This window comes from Lithobates pipiens, unplaced genomic scaffold (assembly GCF_037356315.1).
Source record: "Lithobates pipiens isolate NorthernLeopardFrog02 unplaced genomic scaffold, aLitPip1_a1.2 Scaffold_13, whole genome shotgun sequence".
NCBI classification, from domain to species: domain Eukaryota; kingdom Metazoa; phylum Chordata; class Amphibia; order Anura; family Ranidae; genus Lithobates; species Lithobates pipiens.
The window spans coordinates 152796279-152818664 of record NW_027507718.1 but is presented as its reverse complement, the minus strand read 5'-3'; the positions used below and the strand labels follow the sequence as shown (position 1 = coordinate 152818664).

Below are 22386 nucleotides of genomic sequence, written 5' to 3'. Positions count from 1 at the left end.
ACCCTTTTTCCAGTGGATGTTTCCATCTCCACAATTCCACAAGTTCCGCCACCGAGCACCAGCCGAGCAAATCAGCCGATACCCCCCTGTGCGGGTTGGTGGTATCCAAGGCCGCATCAAGGACGGCATTGAAATCCCCCAACCAGAGCACAGGAAGGTGAGCATATGGTGTAAGCTTGGACAAGAGATCATACAACACCTTGACCTGGAAAGGTGGCGGGACATACACATTAACCAGTACCATTCGTTTGTAAAAGACATCCAGAACCACAGCCACAAATCTGCCTCCTGGGTCAGAAATAACCTGATGAATTTTACAAGAAATATTTCTATTAATCAAGATCGAGACTCCTCTGGCGAACGTGGAGTACGTTGAGTGTAATGCTCTCTGTATCCATGGTTTACGCAGAGCTAAGACCCTGCTACCATCAAGATGGGTCTCCTGTAGGAGGGTGATGTGTGGCTTGGACAGTTTAAGAAATGTAAACACAGTAGCCCTCTTTACCTGACTTACCCCAACTAGTCCGATATTTAGCTTAATACCTAACCCCAAAAACACCACCAAAAGAACAGTTGTGGCTGTGGCACTGCCACGCCGCAGTGATCGGTAGTCCTGCAGTACTGAAGTCAGTCCTCTTCCACTCCACGTTGACGCTCCGTCTCATATTGGAGCCATGTAGTAAGGTACAGTGAGCCACTGCACTGGGCACGTAAACAGGTGCCACCCTCACAGAGAAGCCCGCTGTCAGGTTCAGGGTACATGGGCTATCCCCTCCCCATTCTCATACCCCAATGCCAGGTGGGCCCCCATCCCTTAAAACTTCCCCAGGGCAGGATAAGTAGGTCGAGCAAAGCTGGTCCAGCCTCAAAACATATAAAGAGAAAAAAACATGTGCGTCTGTGAGTATAGAATCCCCAGGTCCAGACCTCAAGATTATATCCCCAACTGGACCCCCATGTCCCCCAGCCCATGAACCACATAATGAGCAAGCCAAGTGGCCTGTGTCTCGTTGCGAGAAAAAAAAGGGTAAAAACAAGTTAAAAGGGATTCGTATTAGCCTTGGGCACCGTAAGTATGTGCTGCCTTGCACTCGGATGGGAAATCACTACCAGGGCATAACAGTACCGAGGGAAAAACTTCATCACCATCCGAAAGAAAGATCCACTCACAATTCCTTGTCCATCCAGTCGCTGGCCTCCTCAGGATGTTCGAAGAACTTCACAGCGCCCTTGTGTTGTACCCGGAGCTTGCTGGGATAGAGCATACTGTATTTTATCTCCTTGTCTCTCAGTCGACGTCGCACCTCAGTAAAAGATCTCCTCTTCTGTTGCCTGGCAGCAGAGAAATCCGGAAAGAGCATGATCTTTTCATTACCATGGCGTAGCTCCGGGACCTTTTTGGCTCGAGTCAGGATCAGCTCCCTCCTTCTCCCTTGGCTGCGCCATCCCCCCTCCTGTATGTCTGGCGCGCTGTGAGGGTGGCGGAGAAGACAAGATGGCGGGGGCGGGGCTAAGCGCCGTGTCTCCCGCGGAGTGTGGATGCCGCTGGTCCCTGCGTGCTCTAGCCCCTTTTCGGGCGGCAGAAGAGGGCATCCCCGGCTGCAGCTCACCTTCCCCTAGCAGATGGCGGTGTTCGTAAGCGGATGGCGGCTCCAAAACAGGCGGATAATGATCCGGAGGAGCGGAGCTGTGGAGACACGCTGCTGCCTCGATCACATCCGGCCGGAAGTCTCTTCATTGATCTTTTTAACTATCTGTAAGGAGGTAATTCTTCCCAATGACCACAAGTGTAAGGACCATTCTTCCCACTGACCATCACACTAGTGTATCATGAGTTGTAGCTTTCTAATTTTTAGCAGGGGTTCCCTGAAACCGGAAAACTATTTCAATGGTTCCTCTGTGTTGAAAAGGTTAAGAAAGGCTGCACTATACCATAGCATTAAATCAACCCATTACCATAATATATACTGTGGAGATGCGACCCCATGTCACAGGTGCATATAAGCAGTATATGCCTGATTTTGGCAGGAATACTAATTACACACCTGTGGGCTGGGTTCATAAACATGCCAGGAAAAGAAGTCCGCGCTCAGACTTGTAGACAGCTCCGCCCAGCACGCAGGAAGTCTGGTCAGGAGGCGGCTCCAGAAGAAAGAAACGGGAGGTCTCGGAGTCTAGGACTGCAGGTGACAGTCTCTGTGTGTGTCTGAAGCAGGCAGGTGTAGCCTGTGACTAAAGCAGTACGAAGCTGACACTGAGTAAGCCAGGAAACTATCGTTTGTTTATACAGTGATGGTGGAACCCCCTGCGAGGGCAGATCACTGTTTGTTTGAACTTTTTTGTTTCCTTTAAATAAAAGTGGGCTGCCATGCCCTAAAAACGCAAGTCTGTAGCGGCACGTTTCTGGAAAATTGAATGCACCACTTGAACCTAATCACCCCAGATTGTCACAATACATATATATGTGTTCCATCCAATTACGCATCCCGCTCCCCACCTCCTATAACCCCTCACTATAAATACGGGCCGGGATTAAGCAGGCTTGCTCACAATGGTCTTTCCTACTGCAACTTGGCATGTTGACTTTCCTGCTGCAACTTGGCATGTCTGTGGTACTTCAGGGCTCTGAATTGGCAACAAAGTCACTAACTTGTACAAAGAGTCAATTTGTCCCCCAAATTGCATAGATTAAGTGGGAGACCCTTCTATATAAATTTTGAGTCTAACAACACATATACATCTGCAACAATGACAAAACCCACACAATTACATCCCTGTGCCTGGATTTCAGAGACCATGCCCAGGGTATACCATGCACCTATACCTATAATTAGGTTCAAGGAACCCTCTATTTCCTTGACTAACGTTACCTTGGTATTTTTAGGACAAAGAAACAAACTCGTCTATGTCCTAAATCATACCCAGGTGCTTCCTTCCCAGCAATGATCTCCCCATCCAGAACACAGAGTGAAATATCTTCCCAACATTTTTCGTTCACCGCCATGCATTGACCTGGCATACAAAGAACATCATGGTCATGCTTCTGACCAAGGGAAGTATCAACCTGCCTCCAGCTTCCATCTTCTCTGATCACATGTGGGTAATTTAGCCTCAAATGCAACAAGATAGAATCTCCAGTCAGTAAGCCCATTGATGCCACCAAATATACAGACCGAGTCTGCACTTCTGTATATGGGTTCATACAGCATAACACGTTTCACAATCCAAACTAGTACAGCCCATCCAGGCATTCGACCACCACTTTGGATTAGTGTAAGTGACGTGTTTTGGCAAATTCTTACTGAGTGGTGATGCTAACTCATCAGGCCACTGCCCCTCGAACAGAGACTTTACAATCAGCTTAATGCTGGTTGATAATTCCACCTGCCACTGCGTGCACGCCAGAGCCCGTGACAGATACTGTCCTGTACCATCACACTCCCTACCAACCTCTCAGCATGGTTGAGAAAATCTGGAGCCACTTTAACCTGGGTGTTTCTGTGACTTTGTTGAATGTTATTAACCACTTGCTTACTGGGCACTTAAACCCCCCTCCTGCCCAGACCAATTTTCAGCTTTCAGCGCTGATGCACTTTGAATGACAATTGCGCGGCCATACAACACTGTACCCAAATGAAATTTTTTTCCCACAAATAGAGCTTTCTTTTGGTGGTATTTAATTACAGTTGGGGGGTTTTATTTTTTGCTAAACAAACAAAAAAAGATGCAAAATAAAAAAAAATAAAAAATCATGTTTAACCACTTCAGCTCCGGACCAATAAACACCTTAAGGACCAGAGGTCTTTTTGCAATTTCGCACTGCGCTGCTTTAACTGGTAATTGCGCGGTCATGCAATATTGCACCCAAACGAAATTTGCATCCTTTTCTTCCCACAAATAGAGCTTTCTTTTGATGGTATTTGATTGCCCTTTGCGATTTTTTTTTTTGCGATATAAATGGAAAAAGAGCGAAAATTTTGAAAAAAAAAGATATTTTCTTCTTTTTGTGATAAGAAAAATCGAATAAACTAAATTTTAGTTATACATTGAGGGCAAAATTTATTCAGCCACATGTCTTTAGTAAAAAAAATGTCAATAAGCGTATATTTTTTGGTTTGCGCAAAAGTTATAGCGTCTACAAACTAGAGTACATTTTCTGGAATTTACACAGCATTTAATTTATGACTGCCGATCTCATTTCTTGAGGTGCTAAAATGGCAGGGCAGTACAAATCCCCCCCAAATGACCCCATTTTGGAAAGTAGACACCCCAAGGAAATTGCTGATGGGTATGTTGAGCCCATTGAATATTTATTTTTTTTGTCCTAAAGGATTGAATAATGACAAAAAAAAAAAAAATTTTTTTTTTACAAAAAGTTGTCACTAAATGATATATTGCTCACACATGCCATGGTTATATGTGGAATTGCACCCCAAAATATATTCCGCTACTTCTCCCGAGTATGGGGATACAACATGTGTGGGACTTTTTGGGAGTCTAGTCGCGCACGGCACCCCGAAAACCAATCACCACCTTCAGGATTTCTAAGGGTGCAAATTTTTGATTTAACTCCTCACTACCTATCACAGTTTCGAAGGCCATAAAATGCCAAAATAGCAAAAAACCCCCCCAAATGACCCCATTTTGGAAAGTAGACACCCCAAGCTATTTACTGAGAGGCATGTTGAGTCCATGGAATATTTTATATTTTGCCAAAAGTTGCGGGAATATTACAAACTTTTTTTTTTTTGCACAAAGTTGTCACTAAATGATATATTGCTCACACATGCTATGCGCAGAAGTCAAATTACACCCCAAAATAAATTCTGCTGCTTCTCCCGAGTACGGGGATACCACATGTGGGGGACTTTTTGGGAGCCTAGCCACGTACGGAACCCCGAAAACTAAGCACTGCCTTCCGGATTTAAATATAAAATGCTACCAAAAAACCTGTTAGCGATGGCAGGGATCAGGCCTGACTCTGCAAACGCTGCAGTTATGTGTTTAGTGTTTTGTAAGTGACAGTGATCGATCGATACTGCACTTGGGTGGGCTGGGCAGAGGGGCAAAACGCAGGTGCTAGCAGGTATCTGGGCTGATCCCGCTAACAATGCGTTTTTTTGGAACCCTAAACTGCTGGGGACGCTAGTATAGATCTGATCAGATCAGATATTGATCTGTTCAGATTCTATAGCACTACGGGAGGTGTATGCTTTGCGTGTGGGTGTTAGCGGTACTGGCACTAACCTAGCGCTGCCTGGGGCGACGCAGACCCTGACCCTAAAACCTAATTGATATCACCCGCCGGGTGATCAGGGGGTTAAACCTTTATTGGGTAATAAATGGTGGGTGCCCTGATGCTATAAAAAACAAACTAACCAGAGTCACCCGTAACACTTATACGGTGATCAGTGGTGAAAGGGTTAACTAGGGGCAATCAGGGGGTTCAAATTTTTATTAGGTAGTATATGGGGGTCCCTGGCGCTATATAAAAACCTGACGGGGAACCTAAATAACTAACTGGCTAACCAGCGTCACCAGTGACACTTATACTGTGATCGCTGGTGAAAGGGGGTGAAAGGGTTAACTAGCAGCAATCAGGGGGTTAAAACCATTATTGGGTAGTATATCGGGGTACCTAGCGCTATAAAAACCTGGCGGTGAACCTAAAAAAATAACTAGCTACCTAGCGACACATGCAGCGATCAGAAAAATGATCGCTTAGTGACACTGGCAAAAGGGGGTGAAAGGGTTAACTAGCGGCAATCAGGGGGTTAAAACCATTATTGGGTAGTATATCGGGGTACCTAGCGCTATAAAAACCTGGCGGTGAACCTAAAAAAATAACTAGCTACCTAGCGACACATGCAGCGATCAGAAAAATGATCGCTTAGTGACACTGGCAAAAGGGGGTGAAAGGGTTAACTAGCGGCAATCAGGGGGTTAAAACCATTATTGGGTAGTATATCGGGGTACCTAGCGCTATAAAAACCTGGCGGTGAACCTAAAAAAATAACTAGCTACCTAGCGACACATGCAGCGATCAGAAAAATGATCGCTTAGTGACACTGGCAAAAGGAGGTGAAAGGGTTAACTAGCGGCAATCAGAGGGTTAAAACCATTATTGGGTAGTATATCGGGGTACCTAGCGCTATAAAAACCTGGCGGTGAACCTAAAAAAATAACTAGCTACCTAGCGACTGTAGCGACACTAATGCAGCGATCAGAAAAACGATCGCTTAGTGACACTGGCAAAAGGAGGTGAAAGGGTCAACTAGCGGCAATCAGGGGGTTAAAACCATTATTGGGTAGTATATCGGGGTACCTAGCGCTATAAAAACCTGGCGGTGAACCTAAAAAAATAACTAGTTACCTAGCGACACATGCAGCGATCAGAAAAATGATCGCTTAGTGACACTGGCAAAAGGGGGTGAAAGGGTTAACTAGCGGCAATCAGGGGGTTAAAACCATTATTGGGTAGTATATCGGGGTACCTAGCGCTATAAAAACCTGGCGGTGAACCTAAAAAAATAACTAGTTACCTAGCGACACATGCAGCGATCAGAAAAATGATCGCTTAGTGACACTGGCAAAAGGGGGTGAAAGGGTTAACTCTAGGGGCAATCAGGGGGTTAAATCTTTATTGGGGGGTGATAGGGGGCTACCCTGGACCTAACACTAACTGTCCTGACAGTTTTTACTGTCACAACTGACACTGAATGCATTGATCAGTAAAGAAATGATCAATGCAATCAGTGACACTGTGACTGGGGGGGGAGGGGGGATCGGGGGGCGATCGGGGGGGGGGATCGGGGGGGGTTTGTGTGCCTGTGTGTACCTACATGTCAGTGTAGTGTTGGTGCACACTTACTATTAGTCTTCTCCTCGTAGTCCGGTCAAAAAGACCGCCCCGAGGAGAATGACATCACTTCCTCCTTCCTGTGTAAACAATACACAGTGGGAGGAAGCTTCTCATTGGCCAGGAGCGATCCAGAGGGGGTGGCCGAAAACCAACGGCCATCCCCTCATCACGGAGCGCTCCTGGAGCGAACCGGACCGCCATATCCAGCGGGAGGGGGTCCGATCGGACCCCCCACCCGCTGGAAGGCAGGCACGTACATCTACGTGATTGTGCCTGCCTGTGCCATTGTGTTGACGTACATTGGCAATACGGCGGGTCCTGAAGTGGTTAATAGTTTGTTATAAAATTTTGCAAACAGGTCATTTTTCTCCTTCATTGAAATGCGCTGATGAGGCGGCACTGGTGGGCACTGATGGGCGGCACGGGTGGGCACTGATAGGCAGCACTGGTGGGCACTGATAGGCGGCACTGGTGGGCACTGATAGGCACAGTTAAGGCGACACTGATGGGCACAGATAAGGCGGCACTGATGGGCACTGATAGGTGGCACTGATGGGTGGCACGGATGGGTGGCACTAAGGGGCACTGATAGGTACCACTGATAGATGGGACTGATGGGCACTGATAGGTGGCACTGATAGGTGGCTCTGATAGGTGGCAATGATGGGCGGCACTGATGGGCACTGATGGGCACTGGTAGATGACACTGATGGGCACGGATATGTGGCACTAAGGTGCAGCAATGTTGTTGAGGCAGATTGTGGGCACTGATGTATGGCACTGTGGGCACTGATAGGTGGCACTGTGGGTACTGATGTATGGCACTGTGGGCACTGATGTATGGCACTGCTGGGTGGCATTATGGGCACTGATGGGTGGCACATTTTTAATTCTCTGGGGGTTACTGGCAGGGGGCAGGTGGGCACTGATACATCAGTCCCGATCACGGCCAGTGATTACCGGCTCTGTTTTGTCACATGATCAGCTGTCATTGGCTGACAGCTGATCACGTGGTAAGGGGTCGGGATCGACCCCTTGCTCGGATCGGTGATCAGGCGAGTCTCATTGACTCGCCGATCACAGAGCGCGCCACGCGCGCCCCTCAGGGGGCAAGCAGGCCGCTCGTGCACGAGACGACGTCAATAGACGTAGTCCCGGCAAAGGAGGTCCGCACTGTAGCCGTAATTCAGCTATAGCGCGGATCTCAAGAGGTTAAGGATGCCACCAATCTCTCTGAGTAACAAAGCCTCACTTAAGCTATGGCTGAGAGTTTGTTCCTTATGAGACCGATGTCCACTCATTAACAACACCCATCCCAGCTCCTATTCCCCCCCAATATATTGCTTAATACATCCCTCCTCTTCCGGTTACTCCTCAGACATAAGTGTCCTGCATAAAACCTCATCCTGTGTCCGCGCATCTCTGGGAGTAAGCCACTGGTACAATGACTGCACATGATTCAGTGTATACTCAGCACGTATAGGGTAATGGGTTTTTATCAACCACTGTGAGATGTTGCAGCACCATGTGGTGAAGGCATACTGTACCCTGGTAGCCAGCGTTTGTCCCCTTTATCTAACGGAGCATGCTCGTGTGTGTGTGTGTAGTCAGTGGCATTACCTGTCAGGGGCGGATCCAGAGTCTAATCTCGGGAGGGGCACTGCTATAAAATATGTTTTTTTGGGGGCAATTTATATGGGAAATGGCTGGTATTGGCGCTTTAATCATTATGGCACCATGGTTGTTATGGTGTCAGGATGATTGAAGCACATTATTTCTATTAATACATTGTAATATAAAATTAAATGGTTCAACTCACCATAATGCAGAATCAGTGGGAGCCCTGGGGGTGTCATTTGCCATGTCGCCTGCCACCAAATGCGAATTGTCACTTGCCACGTCACCTGCCACACATTGCGAATTGTCACTTGCCACGTAGCCTGCCACACATTGCGGATTGCCACTTGCAACGTAGCCTGCCACACATTGCGGATTGCCACTTGCAACGTAGCCTGCCACACACTGCGGATTGTCACTTGCCACGTCACCTGCCACACATTGCGGATTGTCACTTGCCACGTCGCCTGCCACCAGATGCGGATTGCCACGTCACCTGCCACACATTGCGGATTGCTACTTGCCACATCACCTGCCACACATTGCGGATTGTCACTTGCCACGTTGCCTGCCACACATTGCGGATTGCCACTTGCCACGTCACCTGCCACACATTGGGGATTGTCACTTGCCACGTCACCTGCCACACATTGTGGATTGTCACTTGCCACGTTGCCTGCCACACATTGCAGATTGCCACTTGCCACGTAGCCTGCCACACATTGCGGATTGTCACTTGCCACGTCACCTGCCACACATTGCGGATTGCCACTTGCCACGTAGTCTGCCACACATTGCAGATTGTCACTTGCCACGTAGCCTGCCACACATTGCGGATTGCCCCACTTGCCATGTAGCCTGCCACACATTGCGTATTGTCACCTACTGTGTCACCTTTCTGCTAAGGTGGTCTTTTGTTGAGTCCAGAGTGAAGATAGGCAGCAGAGAGATGATGGAATCTCTCTGCTGCATACAGCTTCCTGCACAGTGAGGGCGGAACTGGAGGGATGCAGGGCAGTGAGAGATGATGTAATCTCCCTGCTCCCCTGCCTTCCTGATTGGCCAGCAGCCCTCCTAAGCCGCCCAGCTGCCCCCCCCTCACCCGTCCACTCAGCGCAATCTCCCGCGGAACCGGCCGCGCTGGCACCCACGGAACCGGCCGCGCTGCCACCCGCGGAACCGGCCGCGCTGGTACCTGCGGAACCGGCCACGATTGCACCCGCGGAACCGGCCGTGCTGTCATCAGCTGGCGGTATTCTCGGAGGGGGCAATTGACCCGTTGCCCCCCCCCTGGATCCGCCCCTGTTACCTGTACAGGGTTTCAACCTCTCAGATGGGACATCAACCAGGCGTGTATCCCACATGTCCAGTAAACAAGAGCTTCTCTATAGGACTGTTAGAATTGAGACACCACCCCTACGAGGAATTTATCACCCCATTGATGTGTCACCTGGGACCCTCTAGTCTGGCCAACAGACACCTTATTATGCATCAGTGCCAGCCTGCATCCTGGGTATCTGCACCATATTAATTCAGTTACGTCAATACATGTCATATATTAAAAACCTTTTCTTCTTTCAATTCCACCCTCCAACAAAAAAAACCCCATATATTTTACATTTCATGTTCTAACAGATTGGATGTGTTATATTCCTTCCCCAACCTCCAACCCATTGCACATGTATCAATAGCATGTTTGCATTCATCAGGAGAGACTCCGGAAAAAGTGTTTCACAAGTCTTGTTGATAGGGCACAGTCTTTCAGATTCAGCATTAGCACCAAATTGTCCATAAGAAAAAAAAGATTAATCTGAATCTTTTTGTTTGTCCCTTCTTTCCTGAATGTTTATCAGAACAAATTTGCGGTGTGGTGTGCCACAGACAAACTGACAACCAGATGAACATCTGTCATCCATGTTCCAGAGACCTCTCCAAACTTGCTCCACCAGGACTCTGGAAGTGAATAACAAGAGCAGAATCAAATTATTATCCATAGTATCTGCTCGCTTACTATATTTACTCATAGTTCCCTCCTTGGAACCCAGGAACCTAATATTCCTGGCTTCTGCAACTCTGACCAAACTATCAAAACAAACATGATTTCTTTAGGATGAACCCACTCTAAAATGAATCCCCATTGTATTATCAAAAATGAAACAAAAAAATAAATAATGAACGTCAATGTTTCTCAAAAATTCGCAATTTAAACACTAAAAAAAAAAAAAAAATGCATTTATCTGTATCTTAAGACCTATGCACTAACTCCCCTTTCAGGTGGACAAAACATAAACCTTGTAATTTTTTCCACTTGAATGAACATAAAACAAAGAAAAAAAACGAACTCCAGAGGCTAGAATGGCTTCCTACCAACAACTCTCGTCTTGAACAAACAAAATGTATCCGCATGGAGGACATATCCCAAGACCATCTATTCATCTGCTAATTGTGGACATAGTCAATTACTACCCTTTCAGGTGGACTTAACCCTAACAATTTTTCCACCTGAATAAAACAAAAATAAAATAGATGACTAAACAAATTCCAAAAATATTTAAAAAATGAATAACAAAAAAAAATAAAAAATCTGCCCATTATCACACAAAAACAACACAACAAGACAACCACCATAAAACAATGACAAACACTCAACTTTTAATTAACCACTTCAGCCCCGGACCAATTGTCAGCCTAAGGACCAGAGGTCTTTTTACAATTTGGCACTGCACTGCTTTAACTGGTAATTGCGCGGTCATGCAATGTTGTACCCAAACGAAATTTGCGTCCTTTTTTTCCCACAAATAGAGCTTTCTTTTGATGGTATTTGATTGCCTCTGTGATTTTTATTTTTTGCGATATAAATGGAAAAAGACCGAAAATTTCGAGAAAAAAATATATTTTCTACTTTTTGTTATAAGAAAAATCGAATAAACTCAATTTTAGTCATACATTTAGGGCATATTTTACTCATCCACATGTCTTTAGTAAAAAAAAATTCAATAAGCGTATATTTATTGGTTTGCGCAAAAGTTATAGCGTCTACAAACTAGAGTACATTTTCTGGAATTTACACAGCTTTTAATTTATGACTGCCTATCTCATTTCTTGAGGTGCTAAAATGGCAGGGCAGTACAAACCCCCCCCCCCCCCCCATGGCCCCATTTTGGAAAGTAGACACCCCAAGGAAATTGCTGAGGGGCATGTTGAGCCCATTGAATATTTTTTTTTTTTGTCCCAAGTGATTGAATAATGACACAAAAAAAAAAAAAGTTTACAAAAAGTTGTCACTAAATGATATATTGCTCACACATGCCATAGTTATATGTGGAATTGCACCCCAAAATATATTCTGCTGCTTCTCCTAAGTACGGGGATACCACATATGTGGGACTTTATGGGAGCCTAGCTGCGTACGGCACCCCGAAAACCATTCACTGCCTTCAGGATTTCTAAGGGTGCAAATTTTTGATTTCACTCCTCACTACCTATCACAGTTTCGAAGGCCATAAAATGCCAAAATAGCACAAAACCCCCCCAAATGACCCCATTTTGGAAAGTAGACACCCCAAGCTATTTACTGAGAGGCATGTTGAGTCCATGAAATATTTTATATTTTGCCACAATTTGCGTCTAGCGTACGGCACCCCGAAATCCAATCACTGCCTTCAGGATTACTAAGGGTGCAAATTTTTGATTTCACTCCTCACTACCTATCACAGTTTCGAAGGCCATAAAATGCCAAAATAACACAACCCCCCCCCAAATGACCCCATTTTGGAAAGTAGACACCCCAAGAAAATTGCTGAGGGGCATGTTGAGCCCATTGAATATTTTTTTTTGTCCCAAGTGATTGAATAATGACACACAAAAAAAAAGTTGTTACTAAATGATATATTGCTCACACATGCCATAGTTATATGTGGAATTGCACCCCAAAATATATTCTGCTGCTTCTCCTGAGTACGGGGATACCACATATGTGGGACTTTTTGGGAGCCTAGCTGCGTACGGCACCCCGAAAACCAATCACTGCCTTCAGGATTTCTAAGGGTGCAAATTTTTGATTTCACTCCTCACTACCTATCACAGTTTCGAAGGCCATAAAATGCCAAAATAGCACAAACCCCCCCCCCCCCCCCCCAAATGACCCCATTTTGGAAAGTAGACACCCCAAGCTATTTACTGAGAGGCATGTTGAGTCCATGAAATATTTTATATTTTGCCACAAGTTGCAGGAATATTACAGTTTTTAGTTTTTTTTGCACAAAGTTGTCACTTAATGATATATTGCTCACACATGCTATGGGCATAAGTGAAATTACACCCCAAAATAAATTCTGCTGCTTCTCCCGAGTACGGGGATACCACATGTGGGGGACTTTTTGGGAGCCCGAAAACCAAGCACTGCCTTCCGGATTTAAATATAAAACGCTACCAAAAAAAACTGTTAGCGATCGCAGGGATCAGGCATGACTCTGCGAACGCTGCAGTTATGTGTTTAGTGTTTTGTAAGTGACAGTGATCGATCGATACTGCACTTGGGTGGGCTGGGCGGAGGGGCAAAACGCAGGTGCTAGCAGGTATCTGGGCTGATCCCGCTAACAATGCGTTTTTTTGGAACCCTAAACTGCTGGGGATGCTAGTATAGATCTGATCAGTCAGATATTGATCTGTTCAGATTCTATACCACTACAGGAGGTTTATGCTTTGCGCGTGGGTGTTAGCGGTACTGGCACTAACCTAGCGCTGATTGGGGCGACGCAGACCCTGACCCTAAAACCTACTTGATATCACCCGCCGGGTGATCAGGGGGTTAAACCTTTATTGGGTAATAAATGGTGGGTGCCCTGATGCTATAAAAAGCAAACTAACTAACCAGTCACCCGTAACACTTATATGGTGATCACTGGTGAAAGGGTTAACTAGGGGCAATCAGGGGGTTAAAACCTTTATTAGGTAGTATATGGGGGTCCCTGGCGCTATATAAAAACCTGACTGGGAACCTAAATAACTAACTGGCTAACCAGCGTTACCAGTGACACTTATACAGTGATCACTGGTGAAAGGGTTAACTAGAGGCAATCAGGGGGTTAAAACCATTATTGGGTAGTATATCGGGGTACCTAGCGCTATAAAAACCTGGCGGTGAACCTAAAAAAATAACTAGCTACTTAGCGGCACCAGTGACACTAATGCAGCGATCAGAAAAACGATTGCTTAGTGACACTGGCAAAAGGGGGTGAAAGGGTTAACTAGGGGCAATCAGGGGGTTAAAACCCTTATTGGGTAGTATATCGGGGTACCTAGTGCTATACAAAACCTGGCGGTGAACCTAAAAAAATAACTAGCTACTTAGCGGCACCAGTGACACTAATGCAGCGATCAGAAAAACGATTGCTTAGTGACACTGGCAAAAGGGGGTGAAAGGGTTAACTAGGGACAATCAGGGGGTTAAAACCCTTATTGGGTAGTATATCGGGGTACCTAGCGCTATAAAAACCTGGCGGTGAACCTAAAAAAATAGCTAGCTACCTAGCGACACAGTTGACACTAATGCAGCGATCAGAAAAATGATCGCTTAGTGACACTGCCAAAAGGGGGTGAAAGGGTTAACTAGGGGCAATCAGGGGGTTAAAACCATTATTGGGTAGTATATTGGGGTACCTAGCGCTATAAAAACCTGGCGGTGAACCTAAAAAAATAACTAGCTACCTAACGGGAACCAGTGACACTAATGCAGCGATCAGAAAAACAATCGCTTAGTGATACTGGCAAAGGGGGTGAAAGGGTTAACTAGGGGCAATCAGGGGGTTAAAACCATTATTGGGTAGTATATCGGGGTACCTAGCGCTATAAAAACCTGGCAGTGAACCTAAAAAAATAACTAGCTACCTAGCGACACCAGTGACACTAATGCAGCGATCAGAAAAATGATCGCTTAGTGACACTGGCAAAAGGGGGTGAAAGGGTTACCTCTAGGGGCAATCAGGGGGTTAAACCTTTATTGGGTGGGATGGGGGGCTACCCTGGACCTAACACTAACTGAATGCAGTGATCAGTAAATAAATGATCACTGCAATCAGTGACACTGTGACTGGGGGGGGGGAGGGGCGGGGGGTGATGGGGGGGGGGGGTTTGTGTGCCTATGTGTGCCTACATGTCAGTGTAGTGTTGGTGCACACTTACTTTCACTGTTCTCGTAGTCAGGTCAAAAAGACCGCCCGAGGAGAATGACATCACTTCCTCCCTGCCTGTGTTTACTACACACAGCGGGGGAAGCTTCTCATTCGCCAGGAGCGATCGAGAGGGGGTGGCCAGAAACCTCATCCCGGATCGCTCCTGCAGCGAAATGGACCGCCGCATCCAGCGGGAGGGGGTCCGATCGGACCCCCCACCCGCTGGAAGGCGAGCACGTACATGTGTTTAGTGTTTTGTAAGTGACAGTGATCGATCGATACTGCACTTGGGTGGGCTGGGCGGAGGGGCAAAACGCAGGTGCTAGCAGGTATCTGGGCTGATCCCGCTAACAATGCGTTTTTTTGGAACCCTAAACTGCTGGGGATGCTAGTATAGATCTGATCAGTCAGATATTCATCTGTTCAGATTCTATACCACTACAGGAGGTTTATGCTTTGCGCGTGGGTGTTAGCGGTACTGGCACTAACCTAGCGCTGATTGGGGCGACGCAGACCCTGACCCTAAAACCTACTTGATATCACCCGCCGGGTGATCAGGGGGTTAAACCTTTATTGGGTAATAAATGGTGGGTGCCCTGATGCTATAAAAAGCAAACTAACTAACCAGTCACCCGTAACACTTATATGGTGATCACTGGTGAAAGGGTTAACTAGGGGCAATCAGGGGGTTAAAACCTTTATTAGGTAGTATATGGGGGTCCCTGGCGCTATATAAAAACCTGACTGGGAACCTAAATAACTAACTGGCTAACCAGCGTTACCAGTGACACTTATACAGTGATCACTGGTGAAAGGGTTAACTAGAGGCAATCAGGGGGTTAAAACCATTATTGGGTAGTATATCGGGGTACCTAGCGCTATAAAAACCTGGCGGTGAACCTAAAAAAATAACTAGCTACTTAGCGGCACCAGTGACACTAATGCAGCGATCAGAAAAACGATTGCTTAGTGACACTGGCAAAAGGGGGTGAAAGGGTTAACTAGGGACAATCAGGGGGTTAAAACCCTTATTGGGTAGTATATCGGGGTACCTAGCGCTATAAAAACCTGGCGGTGAACCTAAAAAAATAGCTAGCTACCTAGCGACACAGTTGACACTAATGCAGCGATCAGAAAAATGATCGCTTAGTGACACTGCCAAAAGGGGGTGAAAGGGTTAACTAGGGGCAATCAGGGGGTTAAAACCATTATTGGGTAGTATATTGGGGTACCTAGCGCTATAAAAACCTGGCGGTGAACCTAAAAAAATAACTAGCTACCTAACGGGAAGCAGTGACACTAATGCAGCGATCAGAAAAACAATCGCTTAGTGATACTGGCAAAGGGGGTGAAAGGGTTAACTAGGGGCAATCAGGGGGTTAAAACCATTATTGGGTAGTATATCGGGGTACCTAGCGCTATAAAAACCTGGCAGTGAACCTAAAAAAATAACTAGCTACCTAGCGACACCAGTGACACTAATGCAGCGATCAGAAAAATGATCGCTTAGTGACACTGGCAAAAGGGGGTGAAAGGGTTACCTCTAGGGGCAATCAGGGGGTTAAACCTTTATTGGGTGGGATGGGGGGCTACCCTGGACCTAACACTAACTGAATGCAGTGATCAGTAAATAAATGATCACTGCAATCAGTGACACTGTGACTGGGGGGGGGGATGGGGGGGGGGGTTTGTGTGCCTATGTGTGCCTACATGTCAGTGTAGTGTTGGTGCACACTTACTTTCACTGTTCTCGTAGTCAGGTCAAAAAGACCGCCCGAGGAGAATGACATCACTTCCTCCCTGCCTGTGTTTACTACACACAGCGGGGGAAGCTTCTCATTCGCCAGGAGCGATCGAGAGGGGATGGCCAGAAACCTCATCCCGGATCGCTCCTGCAGCGAAATGGACCGCCGCATCCAGCGGGAGGGGGTCCGATCGGACCCCCCACCCGCTGGAAGGCGAGCACGTACATGTACGTGCTTGTGCCTGTCGGTGCCATTGCACCGACGTACATTGCCATGCGGCGGTCCTTAAGTGGTTAAAGACCTCCATGGACTTTCCTCATGAGAAGAGTAAGTGCTCATTTCAATCTGAAAGACAATTAGTTAATGGGAAAAACAAAACCTCTGTACCTCATCACAACATTTGTAACTTCATTTGTAACCCTCTAAGCCCTTGTACACACGGTAGGACATTCCGACAAAATCCGTCTGTTTTTTTCAGATGGATTTTGTCCGAAACTGGTGTTGCATACACACGGTCGGACAAAGTTGTCGGAAAATCCGATCGTTCGAAACGTGCTGACGTTTGTTTGTTACGATGGGACTACGTTCAGGCTAGTAGCCAATAATTATAATAAGTCTCCTAATTTGATCTGAGCATGTGTGGAACTTTGTCCGATCGAAATTCTCTACAAACAAATTCTCTACAAACGCTTTCTACGCGCAGAACAAGGCTCCGTCTGCCACAACCCTGGCAAACCGACGACACCAGAAGTCTCAAGAAACAGTCGTGCTCTTGAGCGAGCGTGGCGTAAATCTAAGTCCCTGCAAGACTTTACCCTCTACAAATCTGCCCTTCTCAAATACAACTCCTGCCTCCACACTGCTAAACAAACCTATTACAACACTTTCATCAAAACTCTCTCATCCAAACCTTGTCAACTCTTTTCTACCCTTAATTCCTTACTTCACCCCCCACTGCCCCCACCCACCAACTTGCTTACCGCTCAAAAGATTGCCAACCATTTCAATAGAAAAACTGACACAATTCGCAAGGAGATATCCAGCATTCAACTTCCTCCCCTACCCAACACAACAGGTCCAACACCACGCTCAATACTCTCCTCTTTTTGCCCAGTTACCACAGATGAAGTTAATAAACTCCTCTCCACGGCCCACCCCACTACCTGCTCCCTGGACCCTGTCCCCTCACAATTACTGCTACCACCTTCCCACTCTATCCTTAACTCCCTAACCCACATCTTCAACCTGTCCCTCTCCTCCGGCACCTTTCCTTCCCTGCTCAAACATGCACTGGTTACCCCCATACTCAAAAAATCCTCCCCAGACGCCACCTGTTTGAACAACTTAAGATCCATCTCCCTGCTCCCATTTGCCTCAAAGCTCATCGATTGCCTTTTCCATGACCAAATGAGTCGCTACCTCATGGACAACAACCTTCTCGACCCCCTACAGTCTGGCTTCCGCTCACAACATTCTACTGAAACTGCCCTACTAAAACTCACCAATGACCTACTAACTGCTAAAACCAACGGCCACGACTCCATACTCATACTTTTAGACCTCTCTGCTGTCTTTGACACAGTTGACCACCTGCTCCTCCTCAGCAAATTACGCTCCCTTGGCCTCTGCGATTCTGCTTTATCCTGGTTTTCCTCCTACCTATCTCAGCGCACTTTCAGTGTCACAACTCCATCTCCTCCGCTCCCCTTCCTCTTTCTGCTGGGGTACCCCAAGGTTCTGTCCTTGGGCCCCTCCTATTTCCGCTCTATACCTCTTCCCTGGGCCAGTTGATAACCTCCCATGGTTTCCAATACCACCTCTATGCCGACGACACCCAGATCTATTTCTCCACTCCTCCACTCACCTCCTCAATCTCCTCACAGATTTCCAACTTACTGAATGACATATCAGTATGGATGTCACACCACTTCCTCAAACTCAATCTTTCTAAAACTGAGCTTGTTATATTTCCTCCTTAACGATCCCCCCCCCCATTAATATCAACAACACAACCATTGGTCCCTCCACACATGCCAGGTTCCTGGGTGTACTCCTTGACACTGACCTCTCCTTCAGCCCCCATATCCAATCACCGGCTAAATCATGCAGCCTTCACCTCCGCAACATCTCCAGAATTCTACCCTTCCTGACTAATGACACCACAAAGCAACTCTTTCACTCCTTGATTATGTCCCACCTTTTATTGAATGCTGCTGCTAGACTAATACACCTCACTAATTGTTCCGTGACTGCTGCCCCTCCCTGCCAATCCCTTCACTGGCTTCCCCTACCCCACTGTGTAAAATTCAAAATGCTAACCATAACATACAAAGCCATCCACAACATCTCCCCCATCTACATCACCAACCTCATCTGCAGTTATCGGCCAAATCGTCCCCTCCGCTCCTCCCAGGACCTCTTGCTTTCTAGCTCCCTTGTTACCTCCTCTCATGCTCGCCTTCAAGACTTCTCCAGAGCCTCTCCACCCTGCCCCAGTCTGTCCGATCAGCCCCTTCCCTGTCCACCTTTAGGAGTTCCCTGAAAACTAATTTATTCAGGGAAGCCTATCCCACACCCACCTAACTGTCCCCGAGCCACCCCCATCAAATCATTCTCTGCAGCTATTACCTTTTGTACCACCACCTCCTCCCTTTAAGCTCTACGAGCAGGGCCCTCCTGTACCTTTTGTATTGTATTGTAATTGTGTTGTCCCCCCTATACATTGTAAAGCGCTGCACAAACTATTGGCGCTATATAAATCGTGAATAATAATAATCATGTTGTCGGAAAATTTTATATCCAGCTCTCAAACTTTGTTGGTCGGACATTCCGATGGAAAAAGTCTGATGGAGCCTACACACGGTCGGATTATCTGACAACACGGTCTGATCTGACATTTTCCGTCAGAATGTCCGACCGTGTTTACAAGGGCTTTAAAACTATTGTTTATTTTTTTCATTGTTTGCAAACAATTAATTAATGAGCTCATGTGATCGATTATGCATTTACAATAACCTAACCCCCGTTCTGCTAAATTTGCCCACTGTTGTTCTCACTTTGAAGGACCTGCAAACAAAACACACACATTAGTATCCAAACCAGTTTAACTTCTTCCCTGGTCTCTGGAAAAGGAACACAAAGACAGTGATTACACATAATTATCATGACAATTGACTTTTTAAGTCCCCCAAGCATTTTCCCATTAATTGTAATGCTAGGGCAGGCATGTCCAAAGTCCGGCCCGCGGGCCAATCGCGGCCCGCGGTCCGGTTTTGAACGGCCCGCCTGGTGTGCTGCGGGATCAGGGCTGTCAAATGAGCCGATCCCCGTCACTGTGAGAAGCTCCGTCGGCTTCAAAAGTGAAAGTAAAGTGCAGAGGAGTGTGCTGTGCTCTCTGCTTCCCCCTACAGTGCAGTACCCGGCTGAATAAGGAAATGGAATGGAAAGGTACTGTACTACAAGCTAGATTCGTTTTAAAAAGGCTTTATTTATGTGTATGTGTGTGTGTGTGCATGTGTGTCTGTATGTATGTATGTGTGTGCATGTGTGTCTGTATGTGTGCATGTGTGTCTGTATGTATATGTGTGCATGTCTGTCTGTATGTATGTGCATGTGTGTCTGTATGTATATGTGTGCATGTCTGTCTGTATGTATGTGCATGTGTGTCTGTATGTATGTGCATGTGTGTCTGTATGTGTATGTGTGCATGTGTGTCTGTATGTGTGTGTGTGCATGTGTGTCTGTATGTGTGTGTGTGTGTGTGCATGTCTGTCTGTATGTGTGTGTGTGCATGTCTGTATGTATGTATGTGTGTGCATGTCTGTCTGTATGCATATGTGTGTCTGTATGTATGTACAGTGGTGTGAAAAAGTGTTTGCCCCCTTCCTCATTTCCTGTTCCTTTGCATGTTTGTCACACTTAAGTGTTTCGGAACATCAAACCAATTTAAACAATAGTCAAGGACAACACAAGTAAACACAAAATGCAATTTGTAAATGAAGGTGTTTATTATTAAAGGTGAAAAAAAATCCAAACCATCATGGCCCTGTGTGAAAAAGTGATTGCCCCCCTTGTTAAAACATACTATAACTGTGGTTGTCCACACCTGAGTTCAATTTCTCTAGCCACACCCAGGCCTGATTATTGCCACACCTGTTCACAATCAAGGCATCACTTAAATAGGAGCTGCTTGACACAGTAAGGTCCACCAGAAGATCCTTAAAAGCTACACATCATGCCGAGACCCAAAGAAATTCAGGAACAATTGAGAAAGAAAGTAATTGAGATCTATCAGTCTGGAAAGGGTTATAAAGCCATTTCCAAAGCTTTGGGAATCCAGCGAACCACAGTGAGAGCCATTATCCACAAATGGTGAAGACATGGAACAGTGGTGAACCTTCCCAGGAGTGGCCGGCCGCCCAAAATTACCCCAAGAGCGCAGCGACGACTCATCCAAGAGGTCACAAAAGACCCCACAACAACGTCCAAGGAACTGCAGGCCTCACTTGCTTCAGTTAAGGTCAGCGTTCATGCCTCCACCATCAGGAAAAGACTGGGCAAAAATGGCCTGCATGGCAGAGTTCCAAGGAGAAAACCACTGCTGAGCAAAAAGAACATCAAAGCTCGTCTCAATTTCTCCACAACACATCTTGATGATCCCCAAGACTTTTGGGACAACATTCTGTGGACCGATGAGACAAAAGTGGAACTCTTTGGAAGGTGTGTGTCCAAGTATATCTGGCGTAGAAGGAACACTGCATTTCATAAAAAGAACATTATACCAACAGTAAAATATGGTGGTGGTAGTGTGATGGTCTGGGGCTGTTTTGCTGCTTCAGGACCTGGAAGACTTGCCGTGATAAAAGGAACTATGAATTCTGCTGTCTACCAAGAGATCCTGAAGGTGAATGTCCGACCATCTGTTCGTGTACTCAAGCTGAAACGAACTTGGGTTCTGCAGTAGGACAATGATCCTAAACACACCAGCAAGTCCACCACCGAATGGCTGAAGAAAAACAAAATGAAGACTTTGGAGTGGCCTAGCCAAAGTCCTGACCTGAATCCTATTGAGATGTTGTGGTATGACCTTAAAAAGGCCGTTCATGCTCGAAAACCCTCTAATGTAACTGAATTAGGACAATTCTGCAAAGATGAGTGGGCCAAAATTCCTCCAGGCCGCTGTAAAAGCCTCATTGCACGTTATCGCAAACGCTTGGTTGCAGTTGTTGCTGCTAAGGGTGGCCCAACCAGTTATTAGGTTTAGGGGGCAATCACTTTTTCACACAGGGCCATGATGGTTTGGATTTTTTTTCACCTTTAATAATAAACACCTTCATTTACAAATTGCATTTTGTGTTTACTTGTGTTGTCCTTGACTATTGTTTAAATTGGTTTGATGTTCCGAAACACTTAAGTGTGACAAACATGCAAAGGAACAGGAAATGAGGAAGGGGGCAAACACTTTTTCACACCACTGTATGTGTGCATGTGTGTATGTGTGTGTGTGCATGTGTGTCTGTATGTATGTGTGTCTGTATGTATGTGTGTCTGTGCATGTGTGTGCATGTCTGTATGTATGTGTGTGCATGTGTGTCTATATGTGTGTGTGTGTGCATGTCTGTCTGTATGTATGTATGTGTGTGTGTGTGTATGTGTGTCTGTATGTGCATGTGTGTCTGTGTGTGTGTGTGTGCATGTGTGTGTGTGTCTGTGCATGTATGATTGCATGTGTGTGTGTGTCCATGTATGTCTGTATGTATGCGTATGTGCATGTGTGTCTGTATGTATGTGCGTGTATGTCTGTCTGTATGTGTGTGCATGTATGTGTGTCTGTATGTGTGTGCAGCATGTGTGTCTGTATGTATCTGTGTGCATGTATGTGTGTGTGTGTATGTATGTCTGTATGTGCGTGTATGTATGTGCGTGTATGTATGTATGTATGTGCCTGTATGTATGTATGTATGTATGTGTGTGCATGTGTCTGTGTCTG

The 22386-nt window shown here is 46.2% G+C and overlaps 1 protein-coding gene across 4 annotated transcripts in view; it reads left to right on the top strand.

Annotated features, from left to right (window-relative positions):
* Positions 1–22386, top strand: part of LOC143976048 (uncharacterized) — a 77137-nt gene that overhangs the window by 41640 nt on the left and 13111 nt on the right. The window contains exon 1 of one of the 4 annotated variants that reach the window (XM_077478543.1): positions 19624–19844. The exons of the other annotated variants lie outside the window; for them this stretch is intronic. Coding sequence (XP_077334669.1) covers positions 19832–19844 — 13 coding nt within the window. The 5' untranslated portion in view covers positions 19624–19831. Of the gene's footprint in view, positions 1–19623; positions 19845–22386 lie in introns of those variants that run through there. 4 annotated transcript variants of the gene reach the window in all.